General features: G+C 39.1%; 1 protein-coding gene across 3 annotated transcripts in view; it reads left to right on the forward strand.

The window, feature by feature from the left end:
• The window catches only part of CFAP95 (cilia and flagella associated protein 95), a 130700-nt gene that overhangs the window by 9364 nt on the left and 97795 nt on the right, over positions 1–23541 (forward strand). The window contains exon 1 of one of the 3 annotated variants that reach the window (XM_045165062.1): positions 17362–17624. The exons of the other annotated variants lie outside the window; for them this stretch is intronic. Coding sequence (XP_045020997.1) covers positions 17473–17624 — 152 coding nt within the window. The 5' untranslated portion in view covers positions 17362–17472. Of the gene's footprint in view, positions 1–17361; positions 17625–23541 lie in introns of those variants that run through there. 3 annotated transcript variants of the gene reach the window in all.

Below are 23541 nucleotides of genomic sequence, written 5' to 3' on the forward strand. Positions count from 1 at the left end.
GGCTCAAAGCCATACTGATTAAATGAAAGGGTTTGATGACAACTTGTTTCTTCGTTCATTCTTCTCGTATCCCCAAACTTAGCTTCAGTTCAGTTCAGTCACTTCGTCGTGTCTGACTCTGCGACCCCATGAATCGCAGCACGCCAGGCCTCCCTGTCCATCACCAACTTGCAGAGTTTACTCAAACTCATGTCCATCGAGTCAGTGATGCCATCCAGCCATCTCATCCTCTGTCGTCTCCTTCTCCTCCTGCCCGCAATCCCTCCCAGCATCAGAGTCTTTTCCAATAAGTCAACTCTTAGCATGAGGTGGCCAAAGTCCTGGAGTTTCAGCTTTAGCATCATTCCTTCCAAAGAAATCCCAGGGCTGATCTCCTTCAGAATGGACTGGTTGGATCTCCTTGCAGTCCAAGGGACTCTCAAGAGTCTTCTCCAACACCTCAGTTCAAAAGCATCAATTCTTCGGCACTCAGCCTTCTTCACAGTCCAACTCTCACATTCATACATGACCACAGGAAAAACCATAGCCTTGACTAGACAGACCTTTTTTGGTAAAGTCAAGTCTCTGCTTTTGAATATGCTATCTAGGTTGGTCATAACTTTCCTTCCAAGGAGTAAGCATCTTTTAATTTTATGGCTGCAGTCACCATCTGCAGTGATTTTGGAGCCCCAAAAAAATAAAGTCTGACACTGTTTCCACTGTTTCCCTATCTATTTCTCATGAAGTGATGGGACCGGATGCCATGATATTTGTTTTCTGAATGTTGAGCTTTAAGCCAACTTTTTCACTCTCCTCTTTCACTTTCATCAAGAGGCTCTTTAGTTCCTCTTCACTTTCTGCCATAAGGGTAGTCTCATCTGCATATCTGAGGTTATTGATATTTCTCCCGGCAATCTTGATTCCAGCTTGTGTTTCCTCCAGTCCAGCGTTCCTCATGATGTATTCTGCACAGAAGTTAAATAAGCAGGGTGACAATATACAGCCTTGACGTACTCCTTTTCCTATTTGGAACCAGTCTGTTGTTCCATGTTCAGTTCTAACTGTTGCTTCCTGACCTGCATACAGGTTTCTCAAGAGGCAGATCAGGTGGTCTGGTATTCCCATCTCTTTCAGAATTTTCCACAGTTTATTGTGGTCCACACAGTCAAAGGCTTTGGCGTAGTCAATAAAGCAGAAATAGATGTTTTTCTGGAACTCTCTTGCTTTTTCAATGATCCAGTGGATGTTGGCAATTTGATCTCTGGTTCCTCTGCCTTTTCTAAAACCAGCTTGAACATCTGGAAGTTTGCGGTTCATGTATTGCTGAAGACTGGCTTGGAGAATTTTGAGCATTACTTTACTAGCGTGTGAGATGAGTGCAATTGTGCAGTAGTTTGAGCATTCTTTGGCATTGCCTTTCTTTGGGCTTGGAATGAAAACTGACCTTTTCCAGTCCTGTGGCCACTGCTGAGTTTTCCAAATTTGCTGGCATATTGAGTGCAGCACTTTCACAGCATCATCTTTCAGGATTTGAAATAGCTCAACTGGAATTCCATCACCTCCACTAGCTTTGTTCGTAGTGATGCTTTCTAAGGCCCACTTGACTTCACATTCCAGGATGTCTGGCTCTAGGTCAGTGATCACACCATCATGATTATCTGGGTCGTGAAGATCTTTTTCGTACAGTTCTTCTGTATATTCTTGCCATCTCTTCTTAATGTCTTCTGCTTCTGTTAGGTCCATACCATTTCTGTCCTTTATCGAGCCCATCTTTGTATTAAATGTTCCCTTGGTATCTCTATTTTTCTTGAAGAGATCTCTAGTCTTTCCCATTCTGTTGTTTTCCTCTATTTCTTTGCATTGATCGCTGAAGAAGGCTTTCTTATCTCCTCTTGCTATTCTTTGGAACTCTGCATTCAGATGCTTATATCTTTCTTTTTTTCCTTTGCTTTTTACTTTTCTTCTTTTCACAGATATTTGTAAGGCCTCCCCAGACAGCCATTTTGCTTTTTTGCATTCTTTTCCATGGGGATAGTCTTAATCCCTGTCTCCTGTACAATGTCACGAACCTCATTCCATAGTTCATCAAGCACTCTATCTATCAGATCTAGTCCCTTAAATATATTTCTCACTTCCACTGTATAATCAAAAGGGATTTGATTTAGGTCATACCTGAATGGTCTAGTGGTTTTCCCTACTTTCTTCAGTTTCAATCTGAATTTGGCAATAAGGAGTTCATGACCTGAGCCACAGTCAGCTCCCAGTCTTGTTTTTGCTGACTGTATAGAGCTTCTCCATCTTTGGCTGCAAAGAATATAATCAATCTGATTTTGGTGTTGACCATCTGGTGATGTCCATGTATAGAATCTTCTCTTGTGTTGTTGGAAGAGGGTGTTTGCTATGACCAGTGCATTTTCTTGGCAAAACTCTATTAGTCTTTGCCCTGCTTCATTCCGTATTCCAAGGCCAAATTTGCCTGTTACTCCAGGTGTTTCTTGACTTCCTACTTTTGCATTCCAGTCCCCTATAATGAAAAGGATATCTTTTTTGGGTGTTAGTTCTAAAAAGTCTTGTAGGTCTTCATAGAACAGTTCAACTTCAGCTTCTTCAGCGTTACTGGTTGGGGTATAGACTTGGATTACTGTGATATTGAATGGTTTGCCTTGGAAACGAACAGAGATCATTCTGTCATTTTTGAGATTGCATCCAAGTACTGCATTTTGGACTCTTTTGTTGACCATGATGGCTACTCCATTTCTTCTAAGGGATTCCTGCCCACAGTAGTAGATATAATGGTCATCTGAGTTAAATTCACCCATTCCAGTCCATTTTAGTTCACTGACTCCTAGAATGTTGATATTCACTCTTGCCATCTCCTGTTTGACCACTTCCAATTTGCCTTGATTCATGGATCTAACATTCCAGGTTCCTATGCAATATTTCTCTTTACAGCATCAGATCTTGCTTCTATCACCAGTCACATCCACAGCTGGGTATTGTTTTTGCTTTGGCTCCATCCCTTCATTCTTTCTGGAGTTATTTCTCCACTGATCTCCAGTAGCATATTGGGCCCCTACTGACCTGGGGAGTTCCTCTTTCAGTATCCTATCATTTTGCCTTTTCATATTGTTCATAGGGTTCTCAAGGCAAGAACACTGAAGTGGTTTGCCATTCCCTCCTCCAGTGGAGACCACATTCTCCACGGGTGGTGCACGGGACCAACCTTAGGAGGGCAGAAACCAAAAGGAAGAAAGAATTCATCCTTCTTCAAGGAAAGAATTCAACTTTTCTTCAAACCTGGGAAAAGGAGACCTTAAACACAATAACTTAAAAAAAAATAATAATGAGGCAGAGAAATACTGAAGGAACAAACTAGAAACACAAAAGTCCAAATAAATGAAGAGGAAATAGGCAAACTACCTGAAGAAGAATTCAGAATAATGATAATAAAGATGATAATAAACCTTGAAAACAAAATGGAGAAAATGCAGGAATCACTTAACAAAGATCTAGAAGAATTAAAGAATAAACATACAGAGACAAACAACACAGTTACTGAAATTAAAAATACTCTAGAAGGAATCAGTAGCAGAATATCTGAAGCAGAAGAACGAATCAGTGAGCTGGAAGATAGAATGGTGGAAATAACTTCTGAAGAGCAGAATAAAGTAAAAAGAATGAAAAGAGCTGAGGACAGTCTCAGAGATCTCAGGAACCATCTCAAAGACACCAAAATTTGAATTATAGGGGTCACAGAAGAAGAAGAAGAGAAAAAGAAAGGGTTTGAGAAAATTTTTGAAGAGATTATAGTTCAAAATTTCCTCAACAGGGAAACAGAAATAGTCAATCAAATCTAAGAGGCACAAAGAGTCCCATACAGGATAAACCCAAGGAGAAACACACCAAGACACATACTAATCAAACTAACAAAGACTAAACACAAAGAAAGAATATTAAAAAGCAGCAAGGGGGAAGCAACAAGTAACATACAAGGGAAACTTCCTATGCTTAGTAGCTGATCTTTCAGCAGTAGCTCTCAGGCCAGAAGGGAATGACAGGATATATTCAAAGTTCTGAAAGGGAAAAATCTACAATCGAGATTACTGTATCCGACAAGGATGTCATTCAAAATTGATGAAGAAATAAAAAGCATTTCAGACAAGCAAAAGTTGACAGAATTCAAAACCATCAAACCAGCTTTACAACAAATGTTAAAGGGACTTATATAGTCAAGAAATACAAGACAAGAAAAAAGATCTACAAAATCAACCCCAAACAATTAAGAAAATGGCAATAGGAATATATATATCAATAATTACTTTCAATGTAAATGGATTAAATGCTCCAACCAAAAGACACAGACTTGCTGAATGTATACAAAAACAAGACCCATATATATGGTGTCTACAAGAAACCCACTTCAGACCTCAAGACACACATAGACTGAAAAGTGAGAGGATAGAAAAATATATTCCATGCAAATGGGAAGCAAAAGAAAGCTGGAGTGGCAATCCTCATATCAGAGAAAATAGACCTTAAAATAAAGAAGATTACAAGAAATAAGGAAGAACACTACATAATGATCAAGGGATCCATCTAAGAGGAAGACATAACAATTGTCAATATCTATGCACCCAACATAGGAACACCTCAATACATAACACAAACACTAACAGACATAAAAGGAGAAATTGAAAGTAACACAGTAATAGTAGGAGACTTTACACCCCATTCACACCAATGGACAGATCATCCAAACAGAAAATTAATAAGGAAACACAAGTCTTAAATGATACACTAGGTGAGATGGATCTTATTGATATCTTCAGGACATTCCATCCAAATGCAGAAAAATACACCTTCTTCTCAACTGCCTATGGAACATTCTCCAGGATAGACCATATCTTGGGTCATAAATCAAACCTCAGTAAATTTAAGAAAATTCAGATAATATCAAGCATCTTCTCCAACCACAACGCTATGAAACTAGATATCAATTTCAAGAAAAAAAAACTGTAAGAAACACATGGAGATTAAACAAAACATTTCTAAATAACCAACAGGTTACTGAAATCTGTAAAAGGGAAATCAAAAAATTTCTAGAAACAAATGACAATGAAAACATGACAACTCAAAACCTATGGGATGCAGCAAAAGCAGTTCTAAGAGGGAAGTTTATAGGAATACAATCCTACCTCAAGAAAGAAGAAAAACATTGAATAGACAACCTAACTTTACACCTAAAACAACTGGAAAAAGAATAACAAAGAAACCCCAAAATTAGTAGAAGGAAAGATCATAAAGATCTGAGCAGAAATAAATGAAAGAAACAATAGTAAAGATTAATAAAACCAAAGCTGGTTCTTTGAGAAGATAAACAAAATTGACAAACCTTTAGCCAGACTCATCAAGAAAAAAAGAGAGAAGAATCAAATCAACAAAATTGGAAATGAAAAAGGAGAGTTTACAACAGACAGTGCAGAAATACAAAGGATTATAAGAGACTATTATGAACAACTATATGGCAGTAAAATGGATAACCTGGAAGAAATGGACAGATTCTTAGAAAAGTTCAATCTTCCAAGACTGAACCAGGAAGAAATAGAAATTATGAACACCCAATTACAAGCACTGAAATTGAAGCTGTGATCAAAAATCTCCCAAAAAACAAAAGCTCAGGACCAGATGGCTTCACAGGAGAATTCTATCAAACATTTAGAGAAGAGCTAATGCCTATCTTTCTTGAAATTCTTTCAAAAAAATTGTAGAGGAAGAACACTTCCAAACTCATTCTCTGAGGCCACCATCACCCTAATACCAAAACCAGACAAAGACAACACGAAAAAGAAAACTACAGGCCAATATCACTGATGAACATAGATGCAAAAATCCTCAACAAAATTTTAGCAAACAGATTTCAGTAACACATCAAAAAGCTCATACACCATGATCAAGTTGTATTTATTCCAGGGATGCAAAGATTCTTCAATATATGCAAATCAATCAATGTGATACACTATATTAACAAATTGAAAGAATAAAAACCATATGATCATATCAATAGATGCAGAAAAAGCCTTTGATAACTTTCAACACACATTTATGATTAAAACGCTTCAAAAAAAGGGCATAGAAGGAACCTTCCTCAACATAGTAAAGGCCATATATGATAAGCCTACAGCAAACATTATTCTCAGTGGTGAAAAACTGAAAGCATTCCCCCTAAGATCAGGAATAAGACAAGGGAGTCCACTTTTGCCACTATTACTCAACATAGTTCTGGAAGTGCTAGCTACAGCAATCAGAGAAGAAAAAGAAATTAAAGGAATCCAGATCAGAAAAGAAGTAAAGCTCTCACTGTTTGCAGATGACATGATACTGTTCATAGAAAACCCTAAAGATAGCATCGGAAAATTACTAGAGCTAACCGGTGAATTAGCAAAGTTGCAGGATACAAACTTAACACACAGAAATCATTTGTGTTTCTATATACTAACAATGAGAAATCATACAGGGAAATTAAGGAATCAATCCCATTCACCATTGCAACAAAAAGAATTAAATATCTAGGAATAAACTTACCTAAGGATACAAAAGAACTGTGCACAGAAAATTATAAGACACTAATGAAAGAAATCAAAGACGACATAAACAGATGGAGAGATAGTCCATGTTCCCGGGTAGGAAAAATCAATATTGTGAAAATGACTATACTACAAAACACAATCTACAGACTTAATGTGAGTCCTATCAAATTGTCAATGGCATTTTTCACAGAACTAGAACAAAAAATTTCACAATTCATATGAAAACACAGAAGATGCCAAATAGCCAAAGCAGTCTTAAGAAAGAAGAATGGAGCTGGAGGAATCAACCTTCCTGACTTCAGATTATATTACAAAGCTACAGTCATCAAGACAGTATGGTACTGTCACAAAATCAGAAATATAGACCAGTGGAATAAGATAGAAAGCCCAGAAATAAACCCATGCACCTATGGATACCTTATTTTTGACAAAGGAGGCACAAATATACAATGGGCAAAGACAGCCTCTTCAATAAATGGTGCTGGGAAAACTGGACAGCTACATGTAAAAGAATGAAATTAGAACACTTCCTAACACCATACACAAAGATAAACTCAAAATGGATTAAAGACCTAAATGTAAGACCAGAAACTATAAAACTCTTAGAGGAAAGCATAGGCAGAACACTCAATGACATAAATCAAAGCAAGATCTTCTATGACCTACCTCCTAGAGTAATGGAAATAAAAACAAAAGTAAAAAAGTGGGACCTGATTAAACTTAAATGCTTTTGCACAACAAAGGAAACTATAATCAAGGTGAAAAGACAATGCTCAGAATGGGAGGAAATAATAGCAAATGAAACAACTGACAAAGGATTAATTTCCAAAATACACAAGCAGCTCATACAACTCAATACCAGATAAACAACCCAATCAAAAAGTGAGAAAAAGAACCAAACAGACATTTCTCCAAAGAAGACATACAGATGGCTAACAAACACATGAAAAGGTGCTCAACATCACTCATTACTAGAGAAATGCAAATCAAAACCACAGTGAGATGTCACCTCACACTGGTCAGAATGGCCATCATCAAAAAGGCTACAAACAATAAATTCTGGAGAGGGTGTGGAGAAAAGGGAATGCCCTTGCACTGTTGGTGGGAATGTAAATTGATACAGCCACTATGGAAGACTGTATGAATATTCCTTAAAAAACTAGGAATAAAACCACCATATGACTCAGCAATCCCATTCCTAGGCATATACCTTGAGGAAACCAAAATTGAAAGAGACCTATGTATCCCATTGTTCATTTCAGCACTATTTACAACAGCTAGAACATGAAAACAACCTAGATGTCCATCAACAGATGAATGGATAAAGAAGTTGTGGTACACAATGGAATATTACTCAGCCATAAAAAGGAGTGCATTGAGTCAGTTCTAATGAGGTAGATGAACCTATAACCTATTATACAGAGTGAAGTGAGTCAGAAAGAAAGATAGTGTAGTCTAGTACATATATACAGAATCTAGAAAATTGGTACTGAAAAATTTATTTACAGGGCAACAGTGGAGAAACAGACAAGAGAACAAACTAAGGACATGGGGAGAGGGGAGGAGAGGGTGATAATGTATGGAAAGAGTAACATGGAAACTTAAATTACTGTATTTAAAATAGATAGCCAATGGGAATTTGCTGTCTGGCTCAGGAAACTCAAACAGGGCTCTGTATCAACCTAGAGGGGTGGGATGGGGAGGAAGATGGGAGGGAGTTTCAAAAAGGAGAGGATATATGTATACCTATGGCTGATTTATGTTGAGGTTTGACAGAAAATAGCAAAATTCTGTAAGGCAATTATCCTTCAATAAAAAATAAAAAAGAAAAGAAGCCACAACTTTAACTGTAATAATTTTCTGTCCTAGGAGACAATATTGAGTAAAGACTGGATTGGGAGTCCAACTGACTGCATTCAAATCTTGTCTTCACTATGTAGCTTCATGATTTGGGGAGTCATTAAATTAACTAACCCCTATTTTTCATCTTTGTAGTACATATAAAATAGATGCAACTTCATAAAGCTGCTATGATGATTAAATGAGATAATATTTGTTGACATGCTTGGTATAGTACGTGACAACTAGAAAGTACCCAGTGAATTCTGACTTTGCTTTTTCTCTACTACCATGCAGGTTCCAGGCATTATGCCACACATTCAGTTCAGTTGGTCAGCTGTGTCCAAGTCTTTGCGAACCCATGGACTGCAGCATGCCAGGCTTCCCTGTCTATCACCAACTCATGGAGCTTGCTCAGATTCATGTCCATTGAGTTGGTGTTGCCATCCAACCACCTCATCCTCTGTCATCCCTTTCTCTTCATGCCTTCAGTCTTTCCCAGCATCAGGGTCTTTTCCAATGAGTCAGCACATCAGGTGGCCAGAGTATTGGAGTTTTGGCTTTAGCATCAGTCCTTCCAGTGAATATTCAGTTCTGATTTCTTTAGGACTGACTGGTTTGATCTCCTTGCAGTCCAAGGGAATCTCAAGAGTCCTCTCCAACATAACAGTTCAAAAGCATCAATTATTTGGTGCTCAGACTTCTTTATGGTCCAATTCTCATATCCATACATGACTACTGGAAAAACCATAGCTTTGACTAGACAGACCTTTTTGACAGAGTAATGTCTCTGCTTTTTAATATGCTGTCTAGGTTTGTCATAGCTTTTCTTCCAAGGAGCAAGCATCTTTTAGTTTCATGATTGCAGTCACCATCTGCAGTGATTTTGGAGCCCAAGAAAATAAAGTCTGTCACTGTTTCCATTGTTTCCCCATCTATTTGCTGTGAAGTGTTGGGACTGGATGCAATGATCTTAATTTTTTGAATGTTGAGTTTCAAGCCACACATTAGGGATGCCAAAATGATGGTGTCCTCAAGTCACTCTAGTGGGGAAGATAAACATATAAAAAATTAACTTTTCTACAGTGTGATAGGCACCATCATAAAAGGTGTTCAAGATACTTCAATACAGAGAAGAGGGAGTGATCACTTCTGGCCAGAGAATGTAGGGTGGGCTGTGGGCAGAGGTGACAGACTTTCAAAGAGAAGTTGATACAATAATATGTATCATCTATCTATCCACATACACACACACACACACACACACACACACACACACACATGAAGGTCAGACTGATGGAGGGGAGGAAGAGCAGCAATGAGGATTTTTTGGAGAGAGTTGGCATAATGCTATAGTTTTCTCTTCTCCCCTTTCCATTCAAGTCAAATATGATATTGTGATTTATAATAAGAAATATATATTTGGTCTTTGTCCTTGGTTTCTGGTGCCGAGTTCAGTTCAGTCGCTCAGTTGTGTCCAACTCTTTGCGACCCCATGAATCGCAGCACACCAGGTCTCCCTGTCTATCACCAACTCCCGAAATTCACCCAAACTCATGTCCATAGAGTCGGTGATGCCATCCAGCCATCTCATCCTCTGTCATCCCCTTCTCCTCCTGCCCCCAATCCCTCCCAGCATCAGAGTCTTTTCCAATGAGTCAACTCTTCGCATGAGGTGGCCAAAGTACAGGAGTTTCAGCTTTAGCATCATTCCTTCCAAAGAAATCCCAGGGCTGATCTCCTTCAGAATGGACTGGTTGGATCTCCTTGCAGTCCAAGGGACTCTCAAGAGTCTTCTCCAACACCACCAGTTCAAAAGCATCAATTCTTCAGTGCTCAGATTTCTTCACAGTCCAACTCTCACATCCATACATGACCACAGGAAAAACCATAGCCTTGACTAGACGGACCTTTGTTGGCAAAGTCAAGTCTCTGCTTTTTAATATGCTATCTAGGTTGGTCATAACTGTTCTTCCAAGGAGTAAGCGTCTTTTAATTTTATGGCTGCAGTCACCGTCTGCAGTGATTTTGGAGCCCCCAAAAATAAAGTCTGACACTGTTTCCACTGTTTCCCCATCTGTGTCCCATGAAGTGATGGGACCGGATGCCATGATCTTCGTTTTCTGAATGTTGAGCTTTAAGCCAACTCTTTCACTCTCCTCTTTCGCTTTCATCAAGAGGCTTTTTAGTTCCTCTTCACTTTCTGCCATAAGGGTGATGTCATCTGCATAGCTGAGGTTATTAATATTTCTCCCGGCAATCTTGATTCCAGCTTACGCTTCATCCAGCTCAGCGTTTCTCATGATGTACTCTGCATAGAAGTTAAATAAGCAGGGTGACAGTATACAGCCTTAACGTACTCCTTTTCCTATTTGGAACCAGTCTGTTGTTCCATGTCCAGTTCTAACTGTTGCTTCCTGACCTGCATACAGGTTTCTCAAGAGGCAGGCAGGTGGTCTGGTATTCCCATCTCTTTCAGAATTTTCCACAGTTTATTGTGATCCATACAGTCAAAGGCTTTGGCATAGTCAATAAAGCAGAAATAGATGTTTTTCTGGAACTCTCTTGCTTTTTCCATGATCCAGCGGATGTTGGCAATTTGATCTCTGGTTCCTCTGCCTTTTCTAAAACCAGCTTGAACATCTGGAATTTCGCGGTTCATGTATTGCTGAAGCCTGGCTTGGAGAATTTTGAGCATTACTAGCATGTGAGATGAGTGCAATTGTGCGGTAGTTTGAGCAATCTTTGGCATTGCCTTTCTTTGGGCTTGGAATGAAAACTGACCTTTTCCAGTCCTGTGGCCACTGCTGAGTTTTCCAAATTTGCTGGCATATTGAGTGCAGCACTTTCCCAGCATCATCTTTCAGGATTTGAAATAGCTCAACTGGAATTCCATCACCTCCACTAGCTTTGTTCATAGTGATGCTTTCTAAGGCCCACTTGACTTCACATTCCAGGAAGTCTGGCTGTAGGTAAGTGATCCCACCATCATGAGCTTTTGCTGCTAAGTCACTTCAGTCGTGACTCTGTTTGACCCCATAGACAGCAGCCCATCAGGCTCCCCCATCCCTGGGATTCTCCAGGCAAGAACACTGGAGCAGGTTGCCATTTCCTTCTCCAATGCATGAAAGTGAAAAGTGAAGTCGCTCAGTCATGTCCGACTTTTCGCGACCCCATGGACTGCAGCCTCCCAGGCTCCTCCATCCATGGGATTTTCCAGGCAAGAGTACTGGAATGGGGTGCTATTGCCTTCTAAATCCTTGGAATTTCCTAAGCAAGGAGAACAACAAAGGTGTCTCCTGTTATGTAAATAAGGTGACTTCTGGCCCTCACCTGAAGTTAAGTGCAGGTTGCCACGGGAACCAGCAAAGTAAGAGTAGGAACTTAGTCCCGCCCTCGACCTTCAGGGAAGGGAGCGGGCTTGGAGATTGAATCAGTCACCAATGACCAGTGATTTAGTTAGTCATACCAATGTAATGAAGCCTCCCCCCAAATCCAAAAAACAAGGTGCAGAGAGCTCCTGGATTGGCAAACATTGGAGATTTGGGGAGAGTAGCGCACATGGTGAGAGCATGAAAGCTCCAGTGCCCTTTCCTGTACCTTGCCTTCTGCCTCTCTTCCACTAGCCTGTTCCTATGCTATATTCTTTTATAATCTGATGTTCTAGTAAGTAAAATGTTCTCTGAGTTCTGTGAGCTATTCTAGCAATCTAACTGAACTCAAGGAGAGCATATAATCTCTGATTTATAGCCAGTTTGGTAAGAAGAACAGGTAATAACCTGGACTTGTGACTGGTGAGTGGGGGGCAGTCTTGTAGGGCTGAACCCTTAACCGTGATATCCAATGCTATCTCTGGGTAGATAGTGTCAGAATTGAGCTGAATTATAGGATGCCCAGCTGGTATCCTGAGAATTGCTTGTTGGTCTGGGCTTTCCCCTGCTCCCCAACTCCCACAGAGGAACTGAGTGCAGAACGCCTTTATCAAGTGAGAAGGGTTTAGAATTCTCTCAGAGAGCTTCACATGTCACCCAGGGATTTGGAGGACCTGGTGAGTAGTGCTCAGTTTCTAGCCTAGAAATATCTGCAGGTTAGAGGCATTCTGGAGCTTTATATGGTAGCAGAGCCTGAAGTGAAGCAGCTTGTGCTTCCAGGATTTAGAGGGCACCAAACATGCTGTTTTCCATGGACAAGAATGAATACTGGAAAGATTAACTGAGGATGGGCTGATTTCAAAGGACTCTGCCCAAGACGTATGAGGGCAAGGGTAAGATGACCTAAATAATCAGGATACATGATCTGCTCTTAGCAATAATGCAGTCTAAGGGGGCCTTTGAGGAACCTACAAAAATTCCCTATGACCAACATTTGGGCATCAACACCCAGAGGGCTTTGACAGAAATTATGAGGTGAGCAGTCAAATAAGATGCTACTTCCCACCCCCTCCCCCTTAACTCTCCTCCAACCCTCAATCCTAACAAGGAAAGGAGCTGCATAGTGAACCCAGGAGGAAGAGAGAAGTTATTAAGCTGAAGGAATAGTAAACAGCTGACCCTACCTCCAGTTCCTCTAGAATTCCATGGTGGGCTTACCCCCAAAACACTCCTTTTCTGGCAGACACTATTTGTTGAATAGTACTTCCAGCTTCCTGTGAAAAGAAACATTTCAACTCTTTCCCAACTTGAGCCATGCGCCAAATTTTAAGAAGTATACTAATTAGTCATAGAATAGTGGCAAAAAAGTAAACAAACCCTCTGTCTTAAAGATCCTTACTCTTAAGTCCTTATTTTCTTTATTATTATCTTTTAATGTTATCTTACTTGATTTTAGCCCCCTCCTGGCAAAGAGTCAGATAGGACTGAGCAAGGAACACTTTCACTTTTGACTGTTTAGAAAATGATCCTTCTGAAATATCCTGAGCCTCCCTACTTAAAGCAATCTAAACATCATGGTATAGAAAGAGATTTAATTAACAGAGGAAACAGCGTCATAAGCCTCATTAACAGAGGGAACAGTGACATAAGCCAACTGAACACTGGAAACTCGAAATCATGCAACCCCGGGAAAGACCCTACAGGTTCAGAAAGTTTTCCAGTTTCTGCCCTAACCTCCCCTTCTTTTCCCCAGACTGGTGACTCAGAATCCTCAGCTATGTGCTTGGCTCACTCAACAACTAGAAACTTTGTGCATACACTTGACCCTCTGGGAGAAGCCCTTTTGCAAGTTTCTTATCAGGCTGCTCATCGTGCAGCTGGGGGTGGGACTTATGAGGAACATAGGAAAATGTTTACCACCACCAGGAGCAGAAAGGAGCCCAAATCCAATTTCTTTCCTCTGAGCTTCTTCCCTGGGAGAAAATGTTCCTTCATCTAGATTAAAGACCACAGGGAACAAAGAAAGTCACAAAGATATTGAACTTAATTTCCAGTGCTACTTTTACATAAGAACTAGTAACTGGTAGCTAAATTATTTCATTCTTGTTGCTAATAAACAGTGAAGGTGCCAAAACACCAAAGAGGCACAGAAGAAACATGGAAGAAACTAAGGGTTTAGATCATTTGTGAAAATGGTTATTCAGTCTTTGAATAATTAAGGATATCCAACTTGTAGGATATTAAAGAAATCCCTAATCTACATTTATGTTAGAGTATGTCATTACTAACCCAGGTCATTAAAGTTTTAACATGATATCTATGAGCAACTCTACTGAAGAATTTCACTTATTGGCTGTATTATATATCAAAATAAGGGAAATGCTGAATTATAGAATACTATACATTGAATATTTAATAAATTAATCCCCATGTTGACAGTAGGAGTTCCAGAAATAATGTCTGCTGCATGACAGGACTTAATCAATACTAGTTAATAATGGCTTGAGAGCAGGTCAATGCCTGATATGTTTGCAATCCAAATTAGAAGCACTGAAGAATCATATTCAAGGTTAAATTCCTCTAAAAAGACTGTTGGTAATTGTGAATAGCTAAAGGAAAGGCAAGAAGATTAAAGCTTTCGTTAGCATTACTCCTTTAAATATGAACTTTTTCAAATAAATTTTGGCCCAGATTTCTAGGTCATACTATTTTCCTTTTATATTTTTCATGTAACTGAATTGTACCAAAATGTCTTGAGGGCTCAGCAGTAGTTTTTGACTCTAAAATCCATACGACTTCTCAGGAGGAAGAAGAAGAAGAGGAAACAGGGAAAGGGAAGGTGGGAAGAGAGAAAGAAGAGGGAAGAAGGAAAGAAAATAAAGAGTGGTGATGGAAGAGGAAGGGATAAGGGGAGAAAAAGTGGGCAAAAGGAAATGAAGGAGAGAAGGGAGAGAGAACAGGAGACACAGCGGGGACAGCGGGAGCAGGGAGGATCAGACACCTTTCATTCATTTTGATCCTAAATTTTTTACACAAAATATTTGAAAGAGAGCCCCTAGATATGTATATGGTGGGTGATGGGAGGTCCTCATTTCTAGAGAACTAAAAAAATTCTATGCAATCCTTAATTAGGACATAAATACTTGTTTCAAACTTTTAAGTATTATACAATTTCAGTACAAGTTTTTAAATAGATTTAAATTAGACTCATCATGAAGATAGTACAAACTAATGTTCTTATGTAATTAAAATTTTTTTCTCTCAAATAATTGCATGACACGTGGTAGAAGAACTTTAATGCTAGGAGAGGATAAGTTGATGGTGACTTTGGAAGGTGCTGAGTAGGGGCTTTTCCAAGAATTGAGCAGACTCTTAAGACAGAAAGGAAAGGAGATGGTAAGGAGGTTAACCTCCGTGGTTATTTACATCTGGCTGGATTACATCTGTTTTAGGTTTGCTGTTCTGGTCAGGTCTCCTTGGCAACCTCTTTATGGATCTGATAAAGCTAATAAAGAAATACACTGGAGTAGGCTGAGATGAAGGGATTCCCACTTCGCAAGTTGGTCTGCCTGTACTTATCTTACAGAGAAGTACTGATTCAGCCACCTGAGCTGTAATTTTCTCACTCCAAGGATATTATGTTGAAAAGAGATTACTATAATAGAAGGCCTTGCGTTAAGCCCTACACGTCATTGGTTTGATGAAGATTGAGGAAAACAGGAATAACTCAAGTATGTCAAAGATCAGTGATTTCATAGTTATAAAAAATAAAGCTTATTAAATGATCTTGAAAAGATTCCATATAAATACAAAACCATTGTTATCATTGGTAACAATATATAAAAATATCTGCCAACATTTTTCTGACTCAAGCTATTAAATTTCATATTAAAATATGATGAAAAGATATTTATTAAATACGCCCTATAGACAAAGCTTGAAAAATAGTGAAGTATACTTAGGAAACTGTACACAAACAACAAGCAGTTTAGAGTATTTTTTTTAAAAATGGTAAGAACAAAGTTAGCATGTAGTTATAACATTAGTCATTGAAATTTAATTGAGGACTGAGCATGTGTTAGGCACCGTTCCTTCTGCTTTCAATATAGTTACCATCTTATGTAATTCTCACAAAACCCCTCTGCAATAAATACTGTTCTATTACTGTAACTATTATTCTGTTCTGTAAGGATGGAATTAGCAACAGAAAATTCTATGAAATGTACTGCTGTATACAAAGAGAATAGATTATGTCTGAACTTGAGGGTATCAGAGAGTTAATCTCATACATCTCAACTTGGGACGTTGAAAAGTATTTAGTAGACACAAGACAATAAAGTTTATCAAGTTGATATAAAGGGGAAGAGTGTAACAAAAAAGCAAATTCTTAGACTTCAAAATGCTGTCTGTTTGGCTTAAGGAACTCTAAAATAATGAATTATGCTTGTTTTGTTTGTTTTTGTAGTATATTGCTAGTAGGTGTGTTAAAGAGCTTTGAAATCTCTGCAGCACAAGAAAAAAGACTTGGCTCTGGGCAGCTTCCATCTCTCAGTCAAATCGGCTAGAGAGACCTGACATCTTGGATGTACATATATTATGTTGCCACCTCTTAAAGCATAAGTAAAACAAATACACTTTAAACATAAGTAAAATAAAATAAACCAAATGGTAATATGATAATAGTATTTTTGGAGCAACAGCAATGTGCTATCCTTTGATTGGACAGAATTGAGCTTAGCATGGATCTTGTTTACATTTCTAATTTTCTTTTCATTCCTTCAAGAAGTTAAGGGCTAAAATAGCAATTAGTGCTCTCCTAGCACTAGGCAGGTGACAGTGGGCTATTTATTTGGTTCTAAGAAACGTGGTTTAACCGTGACTGTCAGTAAAATAGGGGCCTACACCTACCACAGGTGCCCACACTGGGCACTGCAGGCCACAGAAAAGCACTTAGTAGTTGTGTGTATTCAAATTTGTGAAATCTAATCCAGAACACTATTAGGCATACCACGATAAATCTTTTGCGAACTAGAGAATCTATTTGTAATGCGAAATATCTTGTGTTTTTAAGCTTGTGTAATGTGGTCTTCTTACACTAAGAAACTTCTGGAATTTATTGAAGCCTAAGGCTCTTTCTCAGAAAAGTTGTATGGAAAAGGCATATTTTATGGTTTGAGGGGTGTTCTCTAGCTTCCTTTTAGTCAAATTTATGTAACTTGTAAGCAGAAGATGTGGTGGCAACAGATGATGAATGGTAAAGAGAAACTTCCCCAAGGACAGCCAGAACAGACGGACCGGCCCGGGGCTCAGGTCCACTTAGGCCTTAACTGACCCAGCGCTCCTGCTTAACTCCGTGCACTCTAAGGGGTAGGCTGTTAGGAGGGTGAAACTACATATCCCAGGATGCAGTTGTCCCTCCCAACCTGTAGGTAGCCTGCTCACTCCTCTCACTGCACTCTGGGGAATGTAGTTTATTCCTAATCAGTAATTGCGTACACTGTCTAGGAAACCAGGACGGTTAAGTTTGAGGGATCGGCCTCTCTATTGGCCCCGCCCTTCCATTGACCCCGCCCCTCCATTGACCCCGCTCCAGGTTGCTTAGGAGATGAGAGACGCCGAATCTTGGACTGTGTCAACACAGAGAACAGGATAGGTTCAGAGAGAAATCCTTCGAGGTCTGAGTCAGGAGGGCCGCCATGGATAGCTCTGACAGTTCCTGCCAGGAATGGTGCAGCCATGGACAATACTGGTTGGAACTCGGACCCACGGACTTAATGGAGCGCAAAGGCTCCCTAACCCTCCGCTCCCATCACAAGAAATACTCGAAGCCAGTATTGGTGTATTCCTGGTGAGCGAGCTCTCTTCGGGTTCCTAGGTGCTGGGAGATGGAGAAGAAGGGAAGGGATGGGGGACGGGGGAGGAAAGGAGAGTAAGAGACAGAGGACAAGGGTGAAGAGCATGAAATAAACAGGAAAGAATAAGAAAAGAGGAAAAGAGCAGATAAAGAAAAACATCATTTACGAGAGAGAAATCAGGAGAGAAAACAAAGGGAAACAGATCTTCAAAGGAGAAATGGAGAGTGTAGGATTGAAAGTTTGGGCACGGCAGACGAGAAATAGAAGAGGACTCCAAGAACAGCTCCCTAGTACACACGGAGACCTGCTGCCACCAGACCCTGTCTGCCAGAGGTCACAGATCACCCACACAGAGAGTGGAGGTGGAGGGTATCTGCAGAGGCCAGGGAATCATGGCAGAGTCTGTTAGGAGACCAAGGCACAGAAGGAGATGTCTGTTCAGAGGATGGCCTCAGGACTGCCATTTCTTGGGGGCAGTGAAACACAATGAATGCTTTGAAAGAGGTCCCTAAAATATTCCCTGTGTTCCCCACTGGGTAAACCAGCAAACATAGATTATTTGACATGCACTGTGTTTACATTTTTTCCTTTAAAATAACTGACCACATTTAAAACCAGGAGATTTCACATGGAAATAGAGGATTGTGTCTTCTTTTGAAAAGCTGAAAGCCTTGGCAACAAAGAATTTTATTTTTTCTGGCAACCATGAATGTACTGGGGAGTTGAACACTGGCTACTGTTTAAGATGAGTCTACCCCTTTCTCTGGTAATTTTGACTTCTTGCCTGACCTCAGCAAACATTTACTTCCCTGCATTAAGTTTTGGGCTTGGAATTCACTTAGAGATTCTGCTGTTTATTAAATATGACAGTGCCCAGTAGCAAAAACATGACACATATAATTGGGAGAAAAAATGAGGCCTTTTAGAGCATTTAGAATTCTGTCCTTTGGGTCAATTTTCCTGGCTGTATTGTTGAGAATTATTGTTTTTGGATTATTTAGAATATTCTGGGTAAGAGGAAGATCTGAAATGAAATTTCATATCTTGTCCTCTTTATACTTTCACTTTTGAAAGAAAATAATTTTGACTCTAGCCCAGGGCTAAACTCTCCTTAATCCCTTCATTCATGTAATGTATGTGACTCCTGTTGTTTCTGTCTTACAAATTTTCTATTGTCTACTCCCTTTCCCATGAGCTCTCTCCCTTACTTTTACTTCTTATCCCTAAAACCAACTCTTTGCCTACTTTGAACTCACTATGACAGGTTATATTAATTTGAAATCAAAACCTACACTGGGAAGTAGAAAAATCCTCTTTAGCCTCATAGAGGGGTTACCCCACAGGCCTCAAGCAAAATACTTAACTCTTCCATGATTTTGTTACTCCATAAGGATTTAGGTCATAATGTAAGTCACTGCCAGAAATTATTGTTAAGGAGAAAGACATTTTTCAAGTGGACAGTGCTTCTGCTCCCTTCTGTACCTCTTTTGCTTTCAAGATTTTCCTTGTGGTCGTCACAGACATCAGTAACAAAACACAGAAAAATATGTATGAGAAAGAGAATGAGGATCTTGGTGGGAGAAAAGGGTGGTGTAACTGAAAGTCATTCTGATCACTACTGGAACTGTAGAGAGTTCTCATGTTGTTGGTTTTAGAAAGGTTTGGGAGCGGGAAGAAATAAATTCAACCCAACAAATATTTTTGTGTCATGGACTTTGCTATGTGTTGGAGATACAGAGATGGATAAAGTGGTTCAATGAAATAATTTATATAAAGCATTTAATACCATGCCTGTGCATATTAAGGAATCAATCATACATAGTAACTAATATTTATTTAGCATAATATAATGATTAAAAGCTTGGATTTTAGGTTTCAATACCAGTTCTGCAGCTTGTGATATGGTAAGTGACATGACTGTTCTAGGCCTCTGTTTCTGCAACTGCAAAATGGGGTTGATAGTATTATTATAAGATTAAACAAGATATTATATGTGAAGCATCTTTTGACAGATAGCCTAGCAGGTAAACACAGTAAGAGTATATACATGTATTAGGACATGATCATTGACCTCAATGAATTTCATTGGCCAATAAAGTAGAATGTCAGTAAATTCAGTGTAATTTGATTTGTGCCAAATAGAGATGAGTGTAAGAGGCAAATGTAATAGGAGGGGGTGGTTAGTGTGCATATGGTTTTCTGAGCAAGATTTAGAAGGAAGAATAGGGGTTCTGTAGGTACACAAAAGAGAATAGACAAGAGCAATGTAATAGGAAGAAGCAGTGTCAGAGGGAAATAGAAGAGGTTCTCTATAGTTGGTAAATACAGTTGCTCTCATTCCTTGTAGATTCTGTATTTGCAAAGTCCTTGCAAAAATTTATATGTAACCCCAATCATTACTTGCAGTGCTTTCATGGTCATTTATGGACATGTGCTGAGAGGCAAAAAATTTGAATCATCCCACACACATAGTCTTAGTTGACGTCAGACACTCTGCCTTCTTGTTTTAGCTCCTCTTCCTGTAAACAAGTATTCTTTTCACAGTCTACTTAGTGCCATGTTTTTTGCATTTTTGTACATTTTGTTGGTGATATCATTGTTCAGGTGGCCCCCAAACATAGTGCTGAAGTGCTGTCTAGTGTTCCTAAGTGCAAGAAGGCTGTTATGTGCCTCACGAAGAAAGTATGTGTGTTACATAAACTTCATTCGGACTTGAGTTACAATGCTATTGGCTGTAATTTCAATGTTAGTGAGTCAACAATATATATTAAACAAGATGTGTTTAAACAGGGACACACATAAAACTAGGTCACATATTGATTAGTTGATGAAAATGTGACCTGAAGCTCATAGGAACCTAATCCTGTATTTCCCCCAAGAACAATGATTCAGTATTTCTAATTGTTTGTGACTTTTTAGAACATAACAGCCTCAAATAATGAGAATCAATTGTCAAATCTGAGAAACACTTGCATTTCTCTGAGCTGGCTGTGCTGCTGGCATCCTTATTTTCCTTCCATATCCATTCACCAAGATCTGTCCTAAAAAAAAAAAACTATATAAAGTTCAAATTGTATAAATTTCTAGATGAATAAATGTCATTGACCATTTTGTTTTTATGTATTGTGGTCATCACTGTTTGCTTTCTTTTGACTTATTTTGTTATATATTAAAACTTTTATTGAATTTTTAAAAGACTTTTATTGGATTTTAACCTTATGTTAGTGATTAATTGATGAACACCTACTATCTAAAATACACCATTTGAGGGCACGTCAGTAGTGGTTCCGGAGAAGGCAATGGCACCCCACTCCAGTGTTCTTGCCTGGAGAATCCCAGGGACGGTGGAGCCTGATGAGCTGCCGTCTATGGGGTTGCACAGAGTCAGACACGACTGAAGCGACTTAGCAGCAGCAGCAGCAGCAGCAATAGTGGTTCAGTGGTTAAGACTCCATGCTTCCACTGCAGGGGCCATAGGTTTAATCCCTGGTCAGGGAACTGAGATTCTGCATGTTTCATGGTGTGGCATAAAATAAAATATAAAATAATCATTTTGTGGCCTCTCAATTGAGTAGTTGATCAACTAAGGGACTGTGCCTATAGGTTCGCAAAATATAATCTAACTTGGAGAAATTCTGAGGTACCTCTTAATAAACATTTTAGTGATTCCTGTGTTCCTCTTTATGCAGAATGTAATGCAAGTCTGTTTGACTTCTCTACACATTAAAAAGAGTTGTGTATGATAGACATGATAAGCTGAAATACCCAGAATGGCTGTTAAAAGTGTTTCTGGTCCATTACTGGATAAGAAATTGTATAGGAGCCTTGTCTTCTTGGCAGTTGGAGTGGTGAATAGAGAGGCATATCACTTGCATTATACCTTGATGCTTCTGAATTTTTTCTAGAAACTATCTTTCTCTATTCATTCCTATAGCATTTATGGAACTATATCATCAGATGTTTCCATTGGAAATTATGAGTTGAGGGGAAGTTTTCTCTTGGGATATCTTCCCACTCATTGGAATAATTGAATACTAAGAACCAGGACAACTAGATTTGCCCTTAATAAATTCTCTAGTGTGAGGCTAGTTCTTATTTATTTATTTATTATACTTATCTCTTTTTCCTTGGCCAAACTGACATCTGGTAGTAAGTGATGAGAGAAGGCAATGGCAACCCACTCCAGTACTCTTGCCTGGAGAATCCCATGGCCAGAGGAGCCTGGTGGGCTACATTCCATGGGGTCATGAAGAGTCGGTTGCGACTGAGCGACTTCACTTTACTTTTCACTTTCATGCATTGGAGAAGGAAATGGCAACCCACTCCAGTATTCTTGCGTGGAGAATCCCAGGGACAGAGGAGCCTGGTGGGCTGCCATCTATGGGGTCACACGGAGTTGGACAGGACTGACACGATTTAGCAGCAGCAGCAGTAAGTGATGAGCCAAAAAAATTCACTCAAGTCTCCATGGAGACAGTCCATGCTCTGGTCTCCATGGTGACATTTAAAGAGTTTTAAGGACTCACTCAGGTTAATTTTATATATTTTTAATTTCAATTACTTCTCTCTCCTGCCTGAGTCCTAAATTAAAGAGCTTGGGTATTTTACTCTCCTGCCCCACCACCCCCATTATAGGAAGAAAACAGAAAGAGAAAGGGGAAAAAGGAAGAAAAATTAAAATGTGGTGATAATTGTAGGGTAGGGAACTTGATAGTTTTAAATTTTTTTACAGAAAACCATTTGGGTGGGGGAAAGAAATTAAAGAACTTTCTATGATGCTCTTCAGACTTATATTCTATTGTGCTGTTTGAACAAGGAGTTCATATGAATTCAAGGTACTTCACATTTAGAGGAGAATCCAGTTTCAAGGCACTAGGATATCATTAGTATGTTTATTAGAAAATAGAGATGACTTTTCTAATGTGCTGTATGTTCTTCTTACATTTAATCAGCAGTTTTCTCGTGGACTAACCTGGAAGTCTTTAGAGTCTTTCACACCGCTAAGGACCAAGCTAGAGTTAAACAGATCTTCTTTATCCATCAATCCCATCTTCTCACATCTCCAGCACACACTCAAGATAAAAAGGCAAAGAAAATAAAGCAAGCTCTTTAGTAATGTCATGTTGCAGCCTGCCTCTGTTGAAATCCATAAATGCTTCCCCTTCCAGCAAGCCTCCATTCTTCTACTTTAACAACTTAGACCCTCAGTCAAAAGTTTTTAACTCTTCTTTTGTGCATCTTAAATGTTTGGTTATATGGAGAGGAAAGAGAAGAGAATTTAAAGAGCTTTTTTGGTCAGTAATGAGAAATGAGAAGAGCAAGCCTCAGGGTAAATTATAAGAACACAGTTGGTACTCAAATAATGTTTATCAAAGAAATGAACAAATGAGCAGATAGAAAGGACACACACACAATACACAAAAGGCATTGCAGGCTGGGGGCCTCTATTTTATATTTTAAAAAGACCCTAAGGTAAAGGACTACAGGATAATGCAGATCCATAGTAAACCCAGAGCTGATTTTCACAGTCCTGACCCTTAAAACATTTTTTAAATTAAATTATATACAGTTGATTTACAATATTGTGTTAATTTCTGCTATACAGAAAAGTGACTCAGTTTTACATATATATTTTTTTCAAATTCTTTTCCATTATGATTTATTACATGATATTGAATATAGTTCCCTGTGCTATACAATAGGACCTTTTTGGTTGTCTATCTTGTATGTAATAGTTTGCATCTGGCTAATCCCAAATTCCCAATCCTTCCTTCCCCCCAGCGCCCTCCCCCTTGGCAACCACAAGTCTGTACTCTGTGAGTCTGTTTCATAGAAATGTTCATTTGTGTCCTATTTTAGATTCCATATATAAGTGATATTATGTGGTTTTTATCTTTGTCTTCCTGACTT

The sequence above is a fragment of the Bubalus bubalis genome, chromosome 3 (genome assembly GCF_019923935.1).
Source record: "Bubalus bubalis isolate 160015118507 breed Murrah chromosome 3, NDDB_SH_1, whole genome shotgun sequence".
Classification (NCBI taxonomy): Eukaryota; Metazoa; Chordata; class Mammalia; order Artiodactyla; family Bovidae; genus Bubalus; species Bubalus bubalis.